General features: G+C 45.5%; 1 protein-coding gene and 1 long non-coding RNA gene across 2 annotated transcripts in view; one reads left to right on the top strand and one right to left on the bottom strand.

Annotated features, from left to right (window-relative positions):
• The window catches only part of LOC123372497, a 28,834-nt gene extending 14,538 nt beyond the window's left edge, over nucleotides 1-14,296 (top strand). Inside the window, exons 2-3 of the long non-coding RNA XR_006580318.1 lie at nucleotides 9,960-10,020; nucleotides 13,161-14,296. This is a non-coding gene — a long non-coding RNA (uncharacterized LOC123372497). The remainder of the gene's footprint in view (nucleotides 1-9,959; nucleotides 10,021-13,160) is intronic.
• TAL2 (TAL bHLH transcription factor 2) lies at nucleotides 481-16,736 on the bottom strand. Its single transcript, XM_045020614.1, has 2 exons — nucleotides 16,646-16,736; nucleotides 481-836 (listed from the first exon to the last, which is right to left on the bottom strand). The coding sequence occupies exon 2, from the start codon at nucleotides 824-826 to the stop codon at nucleotides 494-496; it is 333 nt and encodes a 110-aa protein (XP_044876549.1). The 5' UTR covers nucleotides 827-836; nucleotides 16,646-16,736; the 3' UTR covers nucleotides 481-493.
• Between the last annotated feature and the right edge of the window lie 2,028 nt (nucleotides 16,737-18,764).

The raw sequence follows: 18,764 nt of genomic DNA, 5'->3' as shown, positions 1-18,764 counted from the left end.
TCTTAACTTGGAACAGCCGACCAAGGGATGTGGTAAATGCTCCATCGCTTGGAACCTTTCGGTCAAGGCTGGATATTTTTTAAGTGAAACACGCCAGCTGAGCCTCAAGCAACTGGACTCTATAGTGTCTCCTTATGTAGCAAGGAAGAATAATCTCTTCCATTGCAGCAATAACTGGATGAAATTCTATGGCCTCTGTTATACAGGGGCTCAGATCATAATGGTCCCCTCTTGGCTTTGATTTTTCCATGAATCTGTGAAATCACTACATTGAATCCTTGCAAATTCCCAAGGGTTGAACACACTCCCTATTCATCCAAGCCATTGTCCTCCTTCCAATGATTCCTTCCACCTCCTTTCCTTTTAAATAAAAATATATTTAATACAACAGTAATAGATATAAATAGATAAATACTGTACAGAGGCAAACAACCCACAAGTTATGCAAAGGAGACTATCAAACTAACACCAGGACTGCATCACTCATTGCCTGCTAGGGAGACGACGTCTCTGACCAGCACTCTGGGATATTGCTGCTTGTGCCCGGAGAAGGGACTCCACAGTCTTCAATCAGAGTCAGTTCCTGCTGTTGGAACAGCCCCAGTATACTGCCCCGGGCAGCCACTCCTGTCTGCGGCAGGCCCTGCTCCCCCAGGACCGTGACGAGGAAGTTGATGTACCTCATGGCCAAGCGGAGTGTCTCGTTCTTACTCAGTTTTTTGTCTGGGGGATGGGTGGGGATGAGCTTCCTCAGCTTGGCAAAGGCGCTGTTGACATTTTGCTGCCTCCACCGCTCCCTGGTGTTGGTGAAGATCTTTCTGGTCATACTCAAGGCTCTGAAAAGCAAAGAGGACAACGAGGGGAAGTTAGAGGTCTCAGACCTGCCTTCAGGCTGTGGAATGGTAGCATTCTACAGGAGGTGAGAGTGTTGCTAGCAATCTGAAATTTGTCCCTGCCCTGGCTGATGGATTGCCATTCCCAGCTATGGATTAACCATAACCCCAAGGTGACCTGTGTCCCTCTCCCTGCCCAGACTACGATCTCAGCAACTGCAGTCAGAAATAGCCTTGTATTGTCAGAGGATTGAGCACACATAGGGACAGATCCTGACTTCCCCCAGACAGTGCCTTTATACCACCACCCAAGGGGCTGCAAAGCTTGCTTAGCCACACATCTGAGGGTTCTTCTGGCGCGAAGGAATCCCCAGGCAGCATAGAGTCAGTGTAGCTGCCTCTGCACCACTTCTCCTCACAGATCCCAGCACAGGGGGGTCTACTGGAGAGGGGACGTGGCCAGAGAGCAGCACCATTCTGACAGTCCCAAGCCAGCATAACTGCCCCTCTGGGGCCCATTACCAGCTGACACAAGTCCCAGTAGCCCTGAAATTGCTCTGAATTGTGCTTGGGGCAAAACCACCCCCAGGCCAGCCTCAGAATAGGGCAAAAAGGATAAATATGGCATACAGCCACTGCTGCCCACCTCCACCCTGGGTCCTAAACCAAGCAAAGCCCAGCTGGACCCTGACATCTACCAGTCACCATGAGAAATACTCCCCCTAGGGAAACAGCACTGGTGCACTGTAGCATTGTCTAATTATGACAGTGACCGTAGGATATGTTAGTAGACCCCTTCAGGGAAGCAGTGGCCTCCTTCTCCTCCCAATCCACATTAATCTCTTGCTGCTGGAAGTAAGGACTTCTCACTAGAACAGACAGGGCTCAACGGGAGGGTAAAGCAACTTGGGAAAGCTGCAAACGCTCAATGGAAAGATTCTAACTGTGGTTTTATTTTCACCACTCAGTGTTAGTGAGTCTGCTATAAATGCTACTGCACTGGGCTCTGCAGGGGAAACTGTGACCAAAAAATCTGAGTTTCAACCAAAACGTAGCTTTCCTAGCTTTGTCCAGCTTATATCGCAGGCTACACAGAGTATAGAGCCCGATTTCCAGACCAATACAGCCTTACAGTGAGCCTAAAGTCATTTACATCCTATAGTATTTAAATGTGGTTCACAGGTAGGATTTCACAAAGTATCCATCATAGGCCGAACTCTGCTCCTATTGATGTCACTGGTGGCAGAGTTAGGCCAATGCCGAGCTCTTCTGAAAATCCCATCCTACGTTGATTGGTATCTGCCAATGCCATTAGGCACTTAGACCCTTCTGCTGCTCAGTGCTTTACACTTCCCTTCTCTTTTTTCTAGACTAAGTATTCCTTCGGAATGATCATCCGATTTCATCCCCTCACTGCACAATCTTTGCTAGGCGATCGTCATCATCATCTTTTCATTTATGAAGTGCAAGTGCTCCTTGGTGACATGGTTTGAGCAGGGGCTGGAAGGCAAACGTTATGTGACTTGCACAAGTTCACACAGGAAATCTGTGGCAGAACTGGGAGTTCAAAATCAGATCTTCTAAGTACTGATCCAGCACCCTAAGTACCAAACCATCAGGACAATATTGTCAGCATTACTATGATTTATTTTACAATAGTGCTTAGAAGGCCAAAGTCAGAGATTGAGGCCCAACTACATTATATAAAGTGTTATAAAGATGGTCCCTGACCATAGAGCTTTCAATCTTAATGTGTTGGATGTGAAAGCATTGAACAGAGGTGCAAAATCCCCTGAGTTCGTCACTGAATATGCACCCTTCCATTTTTTTAATGTGTTCTCATGGCTAATCCCCAGCTCTACTTTGGTGCCTTCAATTATCACAGAATCGTAGAATATCAGGGTTGGAAGGGACATCAGGAGGTCATCTAGTCCAACCCCCTGCTCAAAGCAGGACCAATTCCCAACTTAATCATCCCAGCCAGGGCTTTCTTAAGCCTGACCTTAAAAACCTCAAAGGAAGGAGATTCCACCACCTCCCTAGGTAACCCATTCCAGTGCTTCACCACCTTCCTAGTGAAAAAGTTTTTTCCTAATATCCAACCTAAGCCTCCCCCACTGCAACTTGAGACCATTACTCCTTGTTCTGTCATCTGGTACCACTGAGAACAGCCTAGATCCATCCTCTTTGGAACCTCCTTTCAGATAGTTGAAAGCAGCTATCAAATCCCCCCTCATTCTTCTCTTCCACAGAATAAACAATCCCAGTTCCCTCAACCTCTCCTCATAAATCATGTGCTCCCTAATCATTTTTGTTGCCCTCTGCTAGACTCTCTCCAATTTTTCCACATCCTTCTTGTAGTGTGGGGCCCAAAACTGGACACAGTACTCCAGATGAGGCCTCACCAATGCTGAATAGAGGGGAATGATCACATCCCTCGATCTGCTGGAAATGCCCCTACTTATACAGCCCAAAATACCATTAGCCTTCTTGGCAACAAGGGCACACTGTTGACGCATATCCAGCTTCTCGTCCACTGTAACCTCTAGGTCCTTTTCTGCAAAACTGCTGCCTAGCCACTTGGTCCCTAGTCTGTAGCAGTGCATGGGATTCTTCCGTCCTAATTGCAAGACTCTGCACTTGTCCTTGTTGAATCTCATCAGATTTATTTGGGCTGATCCTCTAATTTGTCTAGGTCCCTCTGTATCTTATCCCTACCCTCCAGTGTATCTACCACTCCTCCCAGTTTAGTGTGATCTGCAAACTTGCTGAGGGTGCAGTCCACGCCATCCTCCAGATCATTAATGAAATTACATTCAGTCAGGTCCTAGAACATTTGTATTTTGTTATAATTTCACAGCTGCTAGCAAGACCTGATTTTTCTAAACTGTGTTTTACCAGAGGGTAAAATGATCTCACCAAAACACCCTTGTCTCTGTTAAAAAAAAACAAAAACCAGAAATGTTAGGTCCTATTGGATTGTTCCTGCTGGGAATCTTCTCTCATTCATTTTGTGCTTCTGGCTTGTTACCTTATGTTTGCACTACAGAGTGTATATTTAATTTGTTTCTTGAACCCATTTAAAAGAGCTCGTGTGTACTCTACTTGCCAAAACGCTGCTGAAGCATAGGTATTGCACTGACTTTGTACATCATGCTCCCCATCCTTAGCCCTAATTTGGTACAGAAGTTGCCTGGATGCTTATGCTTTCTCTTGTATATTTTTAACGAGGTCTTCCTAGCAGTTACTTATTATAATCATGTGCAGCTTATGCTGGTTGCTTTGCTTATAGAGAAGTTTATTTGTGTGTGAAAGCAGATACATTAAAAAGTCTGGGCAACTCTCCAGTGCTTTCTTGTTTATTTTATTAGTGGTGATGGTACCCATTACAGTCTGGACTTTAACGCTGGCATGTGCATTTTAATAGTTCTTAGTCTGCTTAATGGCTACTTGAAATCCAGAGTGCAAATACTGACCAATGGCCTCTTTTCTGGGGTTTACTTATAGCACTGAGTGAAATGCTCCAGGAGAATGGTTTAGAATAGATCACTGGCCTCACTTCAGCAAATCTCTCCAAGTATTTGATGCCATCATGGCAGGGGTATTATTTTTGGAAAGATGAGCACTGCCCACTCCTCCCCATCATTCTTTCTTTGGCTCCCCTCTCTTTTTCTCAGTGGCGGACAATACCGGATTTGTGAACACAAGTCCTGTAAGCAAACAGCTGTCTTTATCAGTCCAGCTCCTGTGTGACATATTAAAAATGTACCACTGCATCTCTGACATTTGTTCAAGATCAGCAAACACCACAATCCCCCCCATCGAATCCTATTTACCGAGTCTGTATCTACTCAGGGTTTGGGACAGAGATCTCCCCAGTTACAATCAACCTACTTCAACACAGCAGTAATTTTAATGTCTCAGCAACCAACCGCAACTCTGGTCCATTTCTTTCTTCTAGCCATTCTTCTACTGCCACATACATCCTTAAGGCATTCTGTGTCCCCTACATCTAACACTGCAAAGGCGGCCAGCATACCAAGGAATGATCTGCCTTATGTTTCAGCTGCATCAGTGCTTCCTTCCCCGCTCCCCACCTTGCTTTCAAACTATTTGCCGCTTCTGATTAATGCTAATATTACACATCTAAGGGCTGTATTATTTATTTCTCTCCCATAGAGTATATGGAACGTTTATCATCGATCCGCTGTTTGTTTGTTGTATAGCTACTTATTCATTGTGAATCTATGTCAAAGCCACTATTTTATACATTTATAATACAGGAATATATATTGCACTAATCAGCAAGTGTGGATTCATCATTAAACTCTTTCAGTTCACCTCCACCAGACACAGACAAAAAGTCCTACATTCACCTAAACAGAAAGCGAACCAGGCAAATGCTAGCTTAGATCCAAGAGAACAAATTCTGCTCTCAGAGGTATAAATCCAGGGTTTCTTCATTGAAATTGGTGGTGTTATTCTGGATTAAAATCACTGTAATCAAGAACAGAATTTGGCTCATTTCCCTTGGATCATGCAAGCAAGTTCCAAAATCATGTGACAGATGCTGGTTCGTGACATGAGAGCCATATTCGCAGAATTATAGTTCAACTAAGCCATGCAGATTAGATATAACCCCGCCCAGCCGAACTGTGGGTCACTCACAAAGCAGGTCAACTGCAGCAATGAGAATAAACCTCAAGCAAACAAGTACCAGAAGCAGCTCGTTACTCCGTCCACCTCCTCAGAAAAAAAAATGCACATGGGTTCAGATGTAGCTATACAAGTTAAACAATGCAGAGAGTAAATGAAGATCTCTTTCTCAATAGCAGCAGCTCTCGCAGCCTCGCTATGTACAAGCATTAAACACCCTGAATGGGTGTTCAAGCAGAAGCGGCAGCAGGAATTCCCAGCACAAAGCGACATTTCTGCTTGGATATTCCAAAGCGAATGGCTGTTGAAGCTGTGATTAATGGGGGGGGGGGGGGGGGAACGGGTCTGCGATGGAGGCTGGGACTCAGTAATTACTAACAGGTTGGTTATAAACAAATATCTTGGACTAAATCTATCCCATGTCTAACACCTTTGACCTCCATGGAATTACACCATTCTTCTCTTGCCCCTTGAATCTGGCCCCTTGGTTGCAATCCTGAAATCCTCGCTCAGTCATCACTCCCATTGACATCAAGGATCTGACCCCTCACAAATACACCCACAGCACTGCACTGTTTTGCCAACAGGGAGGCCCACTGGTGTGTTAACACTCGCTATTTAATACTTCATATCGAGGTTTTCTGAGTCCCCTCAGCCCTTGAATAACGAAATTAAACAAAAGATGGAGCCTTCTTCACACTTCAGGCAGATACTTGCCAGATTGATTTAAAACAGGGGACAAGGGGCGCCGGAGAACCACTTAGTGCTGAGTTTTGTTCAGTGTATATTGGTGCAGTGTGAAACAAAGGAGAAAAAGGAAACCCATTGGTTCGCTCTTCAATTTCATGGTAGCACTGGGCTGTGGAACTCGAGCCAGCAGGGAGGGGAAGATTTGGCATGGATGTCACAATATTACACAGGCCAGCACTAACACCCAGGGTCTTTTGACGTCCTGGTAGAAAACCCAGTAGAAACGAGTTTGAGTTCCCTGTGACTGGAATGAATGAGCTAGACTGAAAGCAGAACATGGATGGTAGGCTTTTGGGCCTAATGCTCATCAATGTGGGAATAACCAATGTCACCACCACCACTACCTGTCCATAGCTCCTTGTGTGTCCTATAGAGGGTGGAGCCATGTTGCCAGGAGTTCCCATTGCAGGGATATCAGATTTAAAGGCAAGAAGATAAAAAAGAGGCAGTGGTGTCTAGTGCATAGAGCCTTGGACTAGGAATCAAGAAACCTGGGTCCTATTCCCAGCTCTACCACTACCTCTGGGGTGTGGCGTTGGGCAAATTCTTCATCTCCTTGTGCCTCCATTTTCCTCTCCTCCTTGGCCTGTCTTGTCTATTTCAGTGGTAAGCTCTTTGAGACAGGAATTGTCTCTTATTGTGTGTTTGTACTGATCTTAGCCCAATAGGCTCTGATCTTATTAGGGGCCAGTAGGAACTAGAACAATAATAAATATTTCTTGTGTTTAACCGAGTTATAGTGACCACCTTTAATGAACTTTAATAAATACATGCAAAAGGGGAAAATAATGAACTGGGGGCTCTTTTGTACTCTCAAGCCACGTACCTCCATCATTGTAGTCATTTCACTATGGAATATTTGAAAGCATAACACTGTGGAGAATACTCAATAAGAACCAAAACAGCCAAGGCAGAGATTTTGAATGTCTATAAATCTGTGACAAAATTTATCCTGTGAAATCTCAGAGCCCAGGAACCTTTCCCTCTGAAGCCAGGGTTTGCTGGAACACTCAAACTATAAAAAAGTATTTTAAAAAGAGACTGCCGTGTTCTAAACCAATGGTCTAAAGCCTACATGCTTCAATTAGTATTACAGTATTCTGGGGATACTATGTCACACGTCTGACAAAGTGGGTATTCACCCATGAAAGCTTATGCTCCAATACGTCTATTAGTCTATAAGGTGCCACTTTGTCACTGTTTGGGTACGTCTATACCACCGGCCGGATCAGTGGGTAGTGTTCGATGTATCGGGGATCGATTTATCGCGTCTCGTCTGGATGCGATAAATCGATCCGCTAATCGACACCCATACTCCACCTTGGCAGGAGGAGTAAGCGCAGTCAACGGGGGCGCCGTGGCAGTTGACTCACCGCTGTGAGGATGGCCAGGTAAGTCAAACTAAGATACTTCAACTTCAGCTATGCAAATAGAGTAGCTGAAGTTGCGTATCTTAGTTCAAACCCCCCAGTGTAGACCAGCCTTTTGTCACTTTTCACAGATCCAGACTAACACGGCCACCCCTCTGATACTGTAGAATATTTATCATCACATTTTTATGAGAGACAAGGGGCATGAGGTAATATCTTTTATTGGACCAACTCCTGGTGCTGAGAGAGAGCTATTGGGCCAATAAAAGATGTTACCTCACCTGCCTTGTGTCTCTAATATGCTAGGACCAACATGGCTACAACTCCACCGCACATTTCGATAAGGCATTTTTAACACGATTCAGTGTTGCTTTTCAGCCTGGTCAGATCTGACACTTACTGAGAAATATGGCCTGAATTTTCAAAAGTTACTCGTTATTTTGGGTGCTCCAACTTGAGACCCCTTAAAGGGGCCTGAATTTCAGAGGATGGGTGTTTAGCACTCTCTTTAGGAGGTCTCACATTGGGCACCTAAAAATGAAGGCATCTAAAATCAGGAATCACTTTCCCAAAATTAGGCCAGTAGATCTGCCAGCTTTAAACCTATATGCTCATAGCAGAGCATAGAGAGTCTGTTCTCCTCTCAGCAAAATGTGAATTTAAAGATTTCCATTAATGCCACTGAGATTTAAATTCCCATGCACATGGACAAACAAACCTCTTTGTCCTTTTCCTTTTCCCATTGCTTGCTCATTAGGAACATTCTTTTCCCTTCTTTGTTTTGCTGCACTTATATTTCTATAAAGCCAGACCTGATAGTCCTTGCTCAAGGAGGATTCTCATGGGCTCTGGGGGAGTTTGGTGTGAGCAAGATCTAACAGAGCAGGGTGGGATAGCTCAGTGGTTTGAGCATTGGTCTGCTAAACCCATGATTGTGAGTTCAATCCTTGAGGGGGCCATTTGGGGATTAGTCCTGCTTTGAGCAGGGGCTTGGACTAGATGATCTCCTGAAGTCCCTTTCAACCCTAATAATCTATTATTTGCATGGGTATGATGGCCTTCGCTTCAGTGCTATTTATAAAGCAATGTTAGTTAAACACCTGTGCTCTATATCCATTAAGCCCACATTAGTGTCAGAAATTATTTTCTGTAAAAAATTTTCTTGCCCTTTTGCCATTGTGCTGCTCCCCCGTCCTGGAAGGTAGAGGTAATTGAACCTTATCAGGCCACGGCATGGATCCCTGGTCCAAATGGTTTTCTTTAAAACACAGACTCTCCATCAAATTTATTTCACAAATATTATATACAAGTGTCACAGTCCAGGCTTTCCTGATCAGAAAGAAAATCCAAGCACTGTGTGAATACTACAGAAATTTTTGAGGGGCCCCCCTATTGAGGATGAATCTCTGCTCTAAGACCACCCTTCAGTTATACCACCAACTCATGACAACTGATGTATCTGGCCAAATCTCTCTGCCTGTGCATCTGTTGCCACAAAGCTGAAGGGTAAAACTTATTATTGGAAGGGTACCCGTTTGCTTGAACCACCTAGATCTGCCTTGCACGTGAGGAGAGTTCTCCCCTTTCTTAGTGACAGAAGAAATCTGTGCCATGTCGAGAAGGAAGCAGGGATGGTACATTCTGGATCTAAGAGCTCAGCAAAAGAGCAGCCTTCCTTTGACTTCAGTGAGAGCAGATACATGCATATGTATGTGTATCATATTGTGTGTATTCAGTACATATTAACTTCCAAACACACAGGGCTAAAATCATACCTGGTGCAGCTCTGCTGGCTAGCATGGAGTTACCCCAGGAATTAATTTGCCTTGCTGTGTTTAAGTAAAGTTATTGCTCCTCATAATCACTGAGAAACTGATCCACTGTGGCAAATCCTACCTTTCTATGTTAAGATGGAAACTACCAGCAGACAAAGGGCCCAATCCTGATCTCACTCCACTGTAATTCCATTGACTTCAATGGGGCTACTACTCATCTCCAGCAGTGCGTGTGAGATCAGGATTAGGTCTGTAAAATTCAGAGTTAGTGTGGTCAGAACAATGTTGTTCTGACCACATCTGCTAGCTGTGCATATTCCCTCCAAACGGCATTTCAGATGGGTTATACGCTTTGTTAACACGGCATTTATTGGTTTAGGGATTCGGGTCACAACAACTTTAATCGTTTATGTAAAGGGGAAAAGAGAAGGTTGTTTATAAATTGGAATTTTAAAAACAAAAAAGGAACACAAATCTTTAGAGAAAGGATCTAACATATACAATCCTGCTCCTATGGAAGTTCTGACAATTTATTTTAGAAACATTTTCTTTCTATTATTTATTCATTTCTTCAGTCAAATAGAGCATTATGCAACAGTCCTGAACGTGAAATTTGGAACCACCGTAGACTAGCAGGTAAGAACCAATTTAAGAAGCTTTTTTATTTTTGTTTTAAAAGTGCTATTTATATTGTTATTGATATTATTTTTTTCAGATAGACTGGAAGGGGGGAAAAGCCTAAATCTTTCCTCCTAGGGAACTGTTCCATTAAATGAAAATCATTCACATCTCTCTCTCTCTCGCTCACACACACACACACACTACAGGGTAAAGGAGTAGTGATGGAATATGGATTTTTAAAATGTATATGTGTGAATCTAGAATTTAAAGCTCTCTCTGTATATCTTTATCTATTGATATTCATAGTATTTAAATGCATATTATTTACACACAATCTACTGAACAAATATGCATAACAATCTGGCTACTTTAGGCTTTCTAAAAGCTTTGTTTTGAAATGCCCAAAGCCATTAGACCATGCTATCGAGTTATATTAGTTTTATTTCTGAAATCAAAGGGCTTTATTTTCTGTGCAGTCATTTACACCAGTGTAAAATTAGTGGCAATTCTGATCCAGTGCCATTCTACACCCACTTTGCACTGGTGGAAATGACTGCACTGGGAGCAGAGCAACACAAAATTAGGCCAACAGTGTTTGGTTATAAAATCACAGAATCCAGCGTTTTAAGAAGTTTGTTTGGATTTCATATAATTTTTAAATATCCCAACTCAGTTTTTTTTAAATGATCAAAAGCAGCAAATATTTGCTCCTTGCTTGAGATTTTTATTGCCAAGTTTTAGCAAATTTTAAACAGCCTGAAAAAATATAGGCACATAAGGAGTACAACACAAGTGTCTCTTTTTGGTTGAATTCAGTAACCTGTAAGTAGCAATTTTTCATAGCACTTTTTTATTAGCTTTACAGAGACAGGACACAGGGGAGTCATTATTAATAAAGACCCAGCTGATGGCAAAAGGAATTCAGGAATTCCTTCCTGGAAGGATACACTTTGTTGTGTATACCTGACGGCAAACTTGTGCACACCCAGGAAAGTTGCAATACAGACATACAAGCCCTCAAATGACTAGCTAAGCAGAAAGCCATTGTCACTTACTTTCCCAAACACAGGTGCTTGCTGCTCTTGAAACCTGGTTCAGCCAGTGAACTTCCAGCAGAATAGGATGATTCCCCTTCCTTTCTCTTTGCTCTCACAGACCCTGGACAGAGAGGCTGCTCTTGCTGCACTCAGCCAATTGCTGATCCTGGCTGCCCCATTTATAGAATGCCAGCTCCTTTGTCTGGCGCGTGTCACCACTAGTCCTAGCAATCCAGGGAGCTTGTTTTGCATCTCCCGGGAGATTCTCTCTGTCCTGCCTTTTCTCTCTCCCCTACACACCCTCTCCTTTCTCTGCAAGGATAAGCCATGCCGCTTTAGGTGAAACAGCAGCTACCAGCCGTAGAGATTTAAGCAGGGTCTGGCTGCACTTTGGGGAAAGCTGGACAGGGCATTGCTGGGGCATAACTTAGCAAGAATTTTATTTTCTTAATTGTTTTCATACACTCAGTGCTCGTGAAAGGTGACACCGTGTTGCCCCCAGAGACCAGTGTTGTGAAGGCCAAAACTATAACAGAGTTTAAAAAATAAATTAGATATGTTCATGGAGGACAGGTCCATCAATGGCTATTAGCCAGGATGGGCAACCCCATGCTCTGAGTGTCCGTAACCTCTGACTGCCAGAAGCTGGGAGTGGAACACGGGGGATGGATCACTCGATAACTGCCTGTTCTGTTCATTCCCTCTGGGGCACCTGGCATTGGCCACTGTCAGAAGACATGATACTGGGCTAGATGGACCATTGGTCTGACCCTGTATGGCCGTTCTTATGTTCTATAATCCTCTGCTCATCTTAAAATAAATTTTAATTAAAAAACTAATTGACAGATTTACTTATATTCTCAGAAGATTCATTCTGTAGCCAAAAGCTAAATACTGCGAGTTTAGAGAGGATATACTGGATTCTGCTTTAAGTTCAAAAGTCAGCAAAGCCTGAACTACCCACAGAACAGGTACAGCCTGCGGCAACTGAAATCCCATCTTCCCCACACTGCCCCACCAGTCTGATTCAGAGAGATCAGCTCTAGGGTTGGAGGGCAATGTATCTATGGTCCAGTTGGACCTTGGCCGCCCTGCTGAAGCTGCCAACAAAAATGCCAGTTAGCGTCTATAGTTCTTGCACGGTGTACACCTGTTCATTAGCAGCTGGGCAGAGATCTCCCACCTCATTCCACACAGAATGAATGGGGTATTGGTTGGTTGTGTGACTGCTACCTTCTACTGGATAGAATGCCAGAGCTATTCAAATACATGTGCATGGCATCATGTTGCCTGCTAGAGGTTTCAGCCATCAGGGGATATGAACCTTGTGCCACAGAGTCTCTGGAACTACTCCGTATGAAGCCAGGCAGGACTCTGGGGGAGCCTCCTCTCTGTGAGCAGCCTGTCCCCAGCGCAAGAAGCTTACACAGCTTCGACCTTCCTGAGTCTGACCTCAAAGCATTCAGCATCCCCTTCCACACCATGCGCTTCCCACCACGAGTCTGCCCAGGTGGGGCTCCTGGGGAAGCCAGAGGTCCCTGCACCCCAACTCCGCAGTCAGACGTGACTCTCAGCCAGCGTAAAATGGAAGGTTTATTAGTCGACAGGACACAGCGTCTAACAGACCTTATTAGCACAGAAATCAGTGACTTTCAGCCAAGTCCACCTTGGGGAGTCCTGGGCCAGGCGGCCTGGACTCCCCCTCTTCCAGTCCCTCCAAGCAGACTGCCAACTTCCAGCGACCCGACCTCAGACACCCCCATTGCTCCTCCTCCTTCTCTTTGTCTCGCTTCCTGGGCAGAGAGTCACCTGGTCGTCACCTGGTTGCATCCCCTTCCTGAGTCTCAGGTTTTGAAGGCACCGGTCATAGCATATGTGCAGGCAGCTGGAGCATCTTCACCTGCCCCAGAGGTCTCAAAGTCACATACCCCTATTCCCACCACTGAGGTATTGGCGCAGCTCAGTATTGGGAAACTGAGGCACACACAGTATTCATGCAAAACAGTAAAACACACATAGGCTCAACAGTAAGACTTACATACAACATAACAAGGGAAAATCCCCACTTCGTCACACCTTGTTACTACTAGAGCTCACAGCCCTTTATCTTTTGTTCAGGCAGCAAAGGCCCTCGTTTTTGAAGCAGAAGGTCATGAGTTATACCCTGCTGCCGCATGACTGTGAAATGAGCAGTGAGTATATATATGTGTATGATTGTCCACAGATTATTTATTTGTAAAATACAGGGCCACTGAATAGCCCTCAGATGGTAACAACTTTCAGTCACTACAGATAGGGCTGGATTCGAATTGGTACCCTGCAGCTGAGAAACTGGATAGCACATCACCAGTCCTTTGAGCCAGGCTGTCTCCCATCTTACCAACACCCAACTCCCTCCACTTAGGGCTAAGCCATTGAAGACCATCCCCACATCCTCTTCTCAAGTGCCACATTGCAGCAACCTGTCTTCTGACCAAGGAGAGCTGGGTGGGACTGTTCGGCCCCACTAAAGCTCTCAGATTGGCCAGACACATTGCAGCAGACCAATACGGGGTACTCTTGCCCTAAATAGCCAAGTCCCCTATGTTGCTTTCACATGGCAGTGCAGGGCACCAGCCAAGGGGTCAGGAGCTTGGCCTGGTTTGAAAAATACCATTTACGTTTAAAATAAACAGCGCTGGCTTTCAAGAGCAGTAACCTAGATCTCCTTCCCAGCTTGGATGGACATGGAGCTTACTGATCTCTAAGCACACTGACTACACAGGGCCGGGAAGGGGAGGTTGGCCACCTTTGTGAGGGAGAAGAGACTGAGGGAGAATGAGAGACTGAAGAATAACCTCCCTTAGACCCAGTTCAGAAAAACATCCCTGTTCAAGGTATCAAAGGCTGGAAGGGTTTGCCTTCACCTCTGTCCTTCTGGACTTGAAAGAATTTGCTAGTTTTTTTTATGTAATTGGATTGTGCCCTACACCATTAACAACCCCCCTCTGGAGGGACGTCGTTTTCTCGGGGAAGACCGAGTCACAGACCTTTGCTGCTGCAGTTCTCTCCCTGAAGAGCTAACGTGAACCTTCAGCCCTTTTGCACGGTAAATTAAAAGCAGCACTACACTCTGAAAGCTGTGTCAACCGCTTCATTTAGCACAAGTGTTATGTTAACTAACAGCCCTATTCCACAGGGGCCTTTGGCCTCACAGAAGCCTAATTTCCATGTAATTTACATTGGACAGTCGCAGAATGCACCTCCTAGGCTCTGTGTAACTTTCTCCAAATCATTATTTACCCACAGCATGCAATGAGCTACCCAGCCAGTACACAATGGATGGGGAATGGGGGATGCCATTCCAAAATGGGGAGAGAGAGAAGCTGGTATCCGGGGTTGTTTAGATTCCTCATTGCTCAGGATTTTCAAAACCAGGCCAGACAAAACACTGGAAAATGTACTGGCGGGAGTGTGTCTGCCATGGCAGGGTGAGGGCTGCATGGGCTAATATTAATTCTTCTTGTTCTATTATTTATCAGCACAAAACAAAAAATAAACAGTCAGATCCTGCTCCCATTGCAGTCAACAGGGATTTTGCCCTTGACTTCAGTAGGAACAGCCCAGGTGCCGGTTCCTCCTTGCCTTAGGGAATTTACTACCTATAACCCCAATCCTGCAAGTGCATAGGGGTGAGCACTCCCCATCGCTGATGTCAGTGGGGCTCAGAGCAGGGGCAGGGGTCCGCCCACCCTCCTGAGTTCACACAATCAGGGCCATAAAGAGAGGCATCTCAGCAGGAAGGTGGTTACTCTGCACTTGTATTGACTTTGGAGATTAGTGGTTGTGACACCTGCAGCGGGAGGGAGTCTCTCGGAGGGATTTGTGTGAGGAAAGGTGGTGGGAGGGCCGGTGCACCAGGGCTGAGAGGTCATTCTCTGTGCAGGGAATAACACAAAGGAAGGTCTGAAGGCAGGAGCGGGAAAAGGAAAAAGGGAGCAACTGAGGGAGCAGAGAGGGTGTAGGCACCAGGCCTTCTCCAGCTGTAACCATAATCCCATGACTGGGCCATCCCATTGCATGCCTCCAACCCCTAAGGCAAAGTTTGAAATCAGAAATGAGAAAATTAAAGTTGCCCAAACACCAACACATGTGCCCGGCCTCAAACATACAGCTCTGCTCCCTGCTCTAAACATGTGGTCTCACCTCGCAAGTAACACCACACGCCACTACTCCAGGCCTAGCTTGCAGCGCGGGTGGATGCCACAGAAGGCTACACTGAAGGGCCTGAGAGCATTGGCACCTTGAGAAATCCTTGCCCTTGGAGTGGGGTTTGCCTGATGGAGGCATCCACAGGGAGCTCCGTACAGCATGTCTTTTGCTACGACTCTCCAAGGGCAAAGCCCCTCCTTTTCCAAGCACCTAGCAGACCCTTGCCTCCATAACCCAGTCACAAAACAGAGCATGCAGAAAGCCAGCCAGCCTACCTGCTGTTGTCTGTGTGGACAGGTAGCAAGTCTTCTCCTTCCAGTGTCCTCTGGGGCTGTGACGGGTTTGATCACAGAGACCCCCTTGGGACTGTCACCTGAGCCCGTTTTCCCTACCAGCTTGAGACTCCAGAACCCTGCCTTGTTGAGCCAGACATGCTAGCCTGCTGCAACACAGACCCAGGTCTGGTCCACACCCCCAAAAGCTGCAGACTTTAACCAAAAACTGCTCAATAGGTCACCTATCTTCAGCACCCAGACACCAAGTTCCCAATGAGATCCAAACCGCAAATAAATCAATTTTACTCTATATAAAGCTTATACAGGGTAAACTCATAAATTGTCCACCCTCTAATAACACTGATAGAGAGATATGCACAGCTGTTTGCTCCCCCAGGTATTAATTACTTACTTACTCTGGGTTAATTAACAAACAAAAGTGATTTTATTAAGTATAAAAAGTAGGATTTAAGTGGTTTCAAGTAATAATAGACAGGACAAAGTAAGTTACCAAGAAAAATAAAACAAAACACACAAGCTTAAGCCGAATACATTAAGAAACTGGTTACAGGTAAATCTCACCCTCAGAGATGTTCCAATAAGCTTCGTTCACAGACTAGACTCCTTCCTAGTCTGGGCCCAATCCTTTCCCCTGGTACGGACCTTGTTAGTTCCAGCTCAGGTGGTAACTAGGGGTTTTCTCATATCTGGCAGCCCCCTTTGTTTTGTTCCACCCCCTTTTATAGCTTTGGCACAAGGCGGGAATGCTTTGTGTTTCTCTGGGTTCCCACCCCTCCTTCTCAATGGAAAAGCACCAGGTTAAAGATGGATTTCAGTATCAGGTGACATATTCTCATGTCCTGTGAGACCCCAAGCCTCCATTCTTCCAGGACTGGCCCGCAGGTATGCAGCGGAGGCTTGCAGGTAAACAGAGACATCTACAGTCAATTGTCCTAGTCAATGGGAGCCATCAAGATTCTAAACCACCATTAATGGCTCACACTTTGCATAATTACAATAGGACCTCAGAGTTATGCTACATATTTCTAGTTTTAGATACAAGAGTGAAACATTTATACAAAGGGGATGACCACACTCAGTAGATTATAAGCTTTGTAATGATACCATACAAGAGACCTTTTGCATGAAGCAGCTTCCAGTTATGTTTATAAGCAGGGCCGCCCGAATTGGGCCCCGCGCCTGAGAGGGCCCTGCTCCGGCAGCGTCTCTCCCGGAAGCAGCAGCTGGTGTTACTAGGCAACGAGAGACGCTGGCCGGCAGAGGGCTGAGGCAGAGGCAGCCGCGCGGGTGTTGCAGGTCGGGGGGGGAGGGGGCCTTCCTTCCCCTCCCCTCCCCCCGGCACTCACCTGGAGGAGACGCCGAGGGGGCTTCCAGTCCGCCGGGAGACAGGAATCTCTGCCGTGGACCTCACTCACCTGAGCAGCTGCTGGGGCTTCCAACGGTGAGTGTCTGACCCTGTGATTCCCCGGAGGTTTGTAATATTGGGTTGGTGTTGTGGTGTTCGGTGGTGTTGCTGTTTGAGGGTGAGTTTGTGGCTGCCTGTGTCTGTTTCAAAACTAAAGTCGGGATCATGTAATGGAACCCAGGAAAAAAGCCCCAAGCCGGTACTTAGTGCTGTGAACTCCAGGTGAGAGAGACGGAGGTTTGGAGGAGGAAATCAAATACATCAAGAGGGGAGAATGCGAAAGGTCTGCAACATGGCAGGCTGAGACTTATCTCCCCCTGCAAGAGGGGAAACTGAGGCATGGAGTGATCTGATTCCCCTCTCCAAATTATTTTGCAAAGGAAGGGGACTGGGGCTCCTATCCAGACCAGTTCCCTTCCCATCAACTCTGCTTTCCCTGCGGCAAGACTACTGTAGGGGCTGAATATTTCCATTAAACTATGGCTCCTTCATTTGCCCTACAACAATAAATTAGACCGGCTTGGGGGGGGCTATTCCCCCCGCCAAAGCTGTGTGGATATTAAGGTTTGGGGGGGGGGGACATGATAATATTCCAGATCAATCAAATGCCCAGCTCAGCTTTCTAGCCATCCAGCAGCTCTAGGGCAGGGAACACATAGCAAATGATATACACATATTCAGTGCCTTTTTGTGATGCAGTCTGTCTCCAGCTGTCACTTTGCACATTACAGCCCAGGAAATGTAATTCAGTTTTCTCAGTTAGAAGAATTTTGGGAGCAAACTCAAAACACAACAGGAGCATTTCTATTTGCTCAACTCTTGTAACCTCATCAAAAAAAGTTATCAAGTTAGTTTGATATGATCTATTTTCCATAAACGCATGTTGATTGGCATTAATTACATTACTCTCTTTTAATTCTTTATTAATCGAGTCCTGTATCAGCCATTCCATTATCTTGCCCAGGGTTCAATGTCAAACTGACAGGCCTATAATGACCCAGGTCATCTCGCTTACCGTTTTAAAATATGGGCATAACATTTGTTTTCTTCCAGTCTTCTTAAACTTCCCCACTGTTCCTTAGTTTTGAAAATCAACATTAATGGTCCAGTGAGTTCCTTAGCCAGTGCTTTTTAAAACTTGTAGATGCAAGTTATCTGGACCATCTGTTTTAAAGCTAGACTTTAGAAACTGCTTTTTAACATCTTCCCAAGATACTAGTTGAACAAAAAGTACTATAACATGGTATGATTACATCCAGGTGGAGGAGGCCTGGAATTCAAGTCAAAGTTGCAGAAACTATCAGAAGCCTGCATCCCAAGAAAGGGGGAAAAAATCATAGGCAAGAGTTGTAGACCAAGCTGGATGAGCAAGCATCTCAGGGTACGTCTTCACTACCTGCCGTATCGGCGGGTAGCAATCAATTTCTCGGGGATCGATATATCGCGTCTCATCTAGACGCGATATATCGATCCCCGAACGCGCTCATGTCGACTCCGTAACTCCACCAACGCGAACGGCAGTAGCGGAGTTGACATGGGGAGCCGCGGATGTCAATCCCGCGCCATGAGGACGGTAAGTAATTCGATATCAGATACTTCGACTTCAGCTACGTTATTCACATAGCTGAAGCTGCGTATCTTATATCGATTTTCCCCCATAGTGTAGACCTGCCCTCAGAGAGATGATTAAGAAAAAGCAGAAAGCCTACAAGGAGTGGAAGATGGGAGGGATTAGCAAGCTACCTTATTGAGGTCAGAACAGGTAGGGAAGGGCCAAAAGCCATGTAGAGTTGGACCTTGCAAAGGGAATTAAAACCAATAGTAAAAGGT

The sequence above is a fragment of the Mauremys mutica genome, chromosome 6 (genome assembly GCF_020497125.1).
Source record: "Mauremys mutica isolate MM-2020 ecotype Southern chromosome 6, ASM2049712v1, whole genome shotgun sequence".
Lineage (NCBI taxonomy): Eukaryota > Metazoa > Chordata > Testudines > Geoemydidae > Mauremys > Mauremys mutica.
This window is presented reverse-complemented; position numbering and strand designations above follow the sequence as displayed.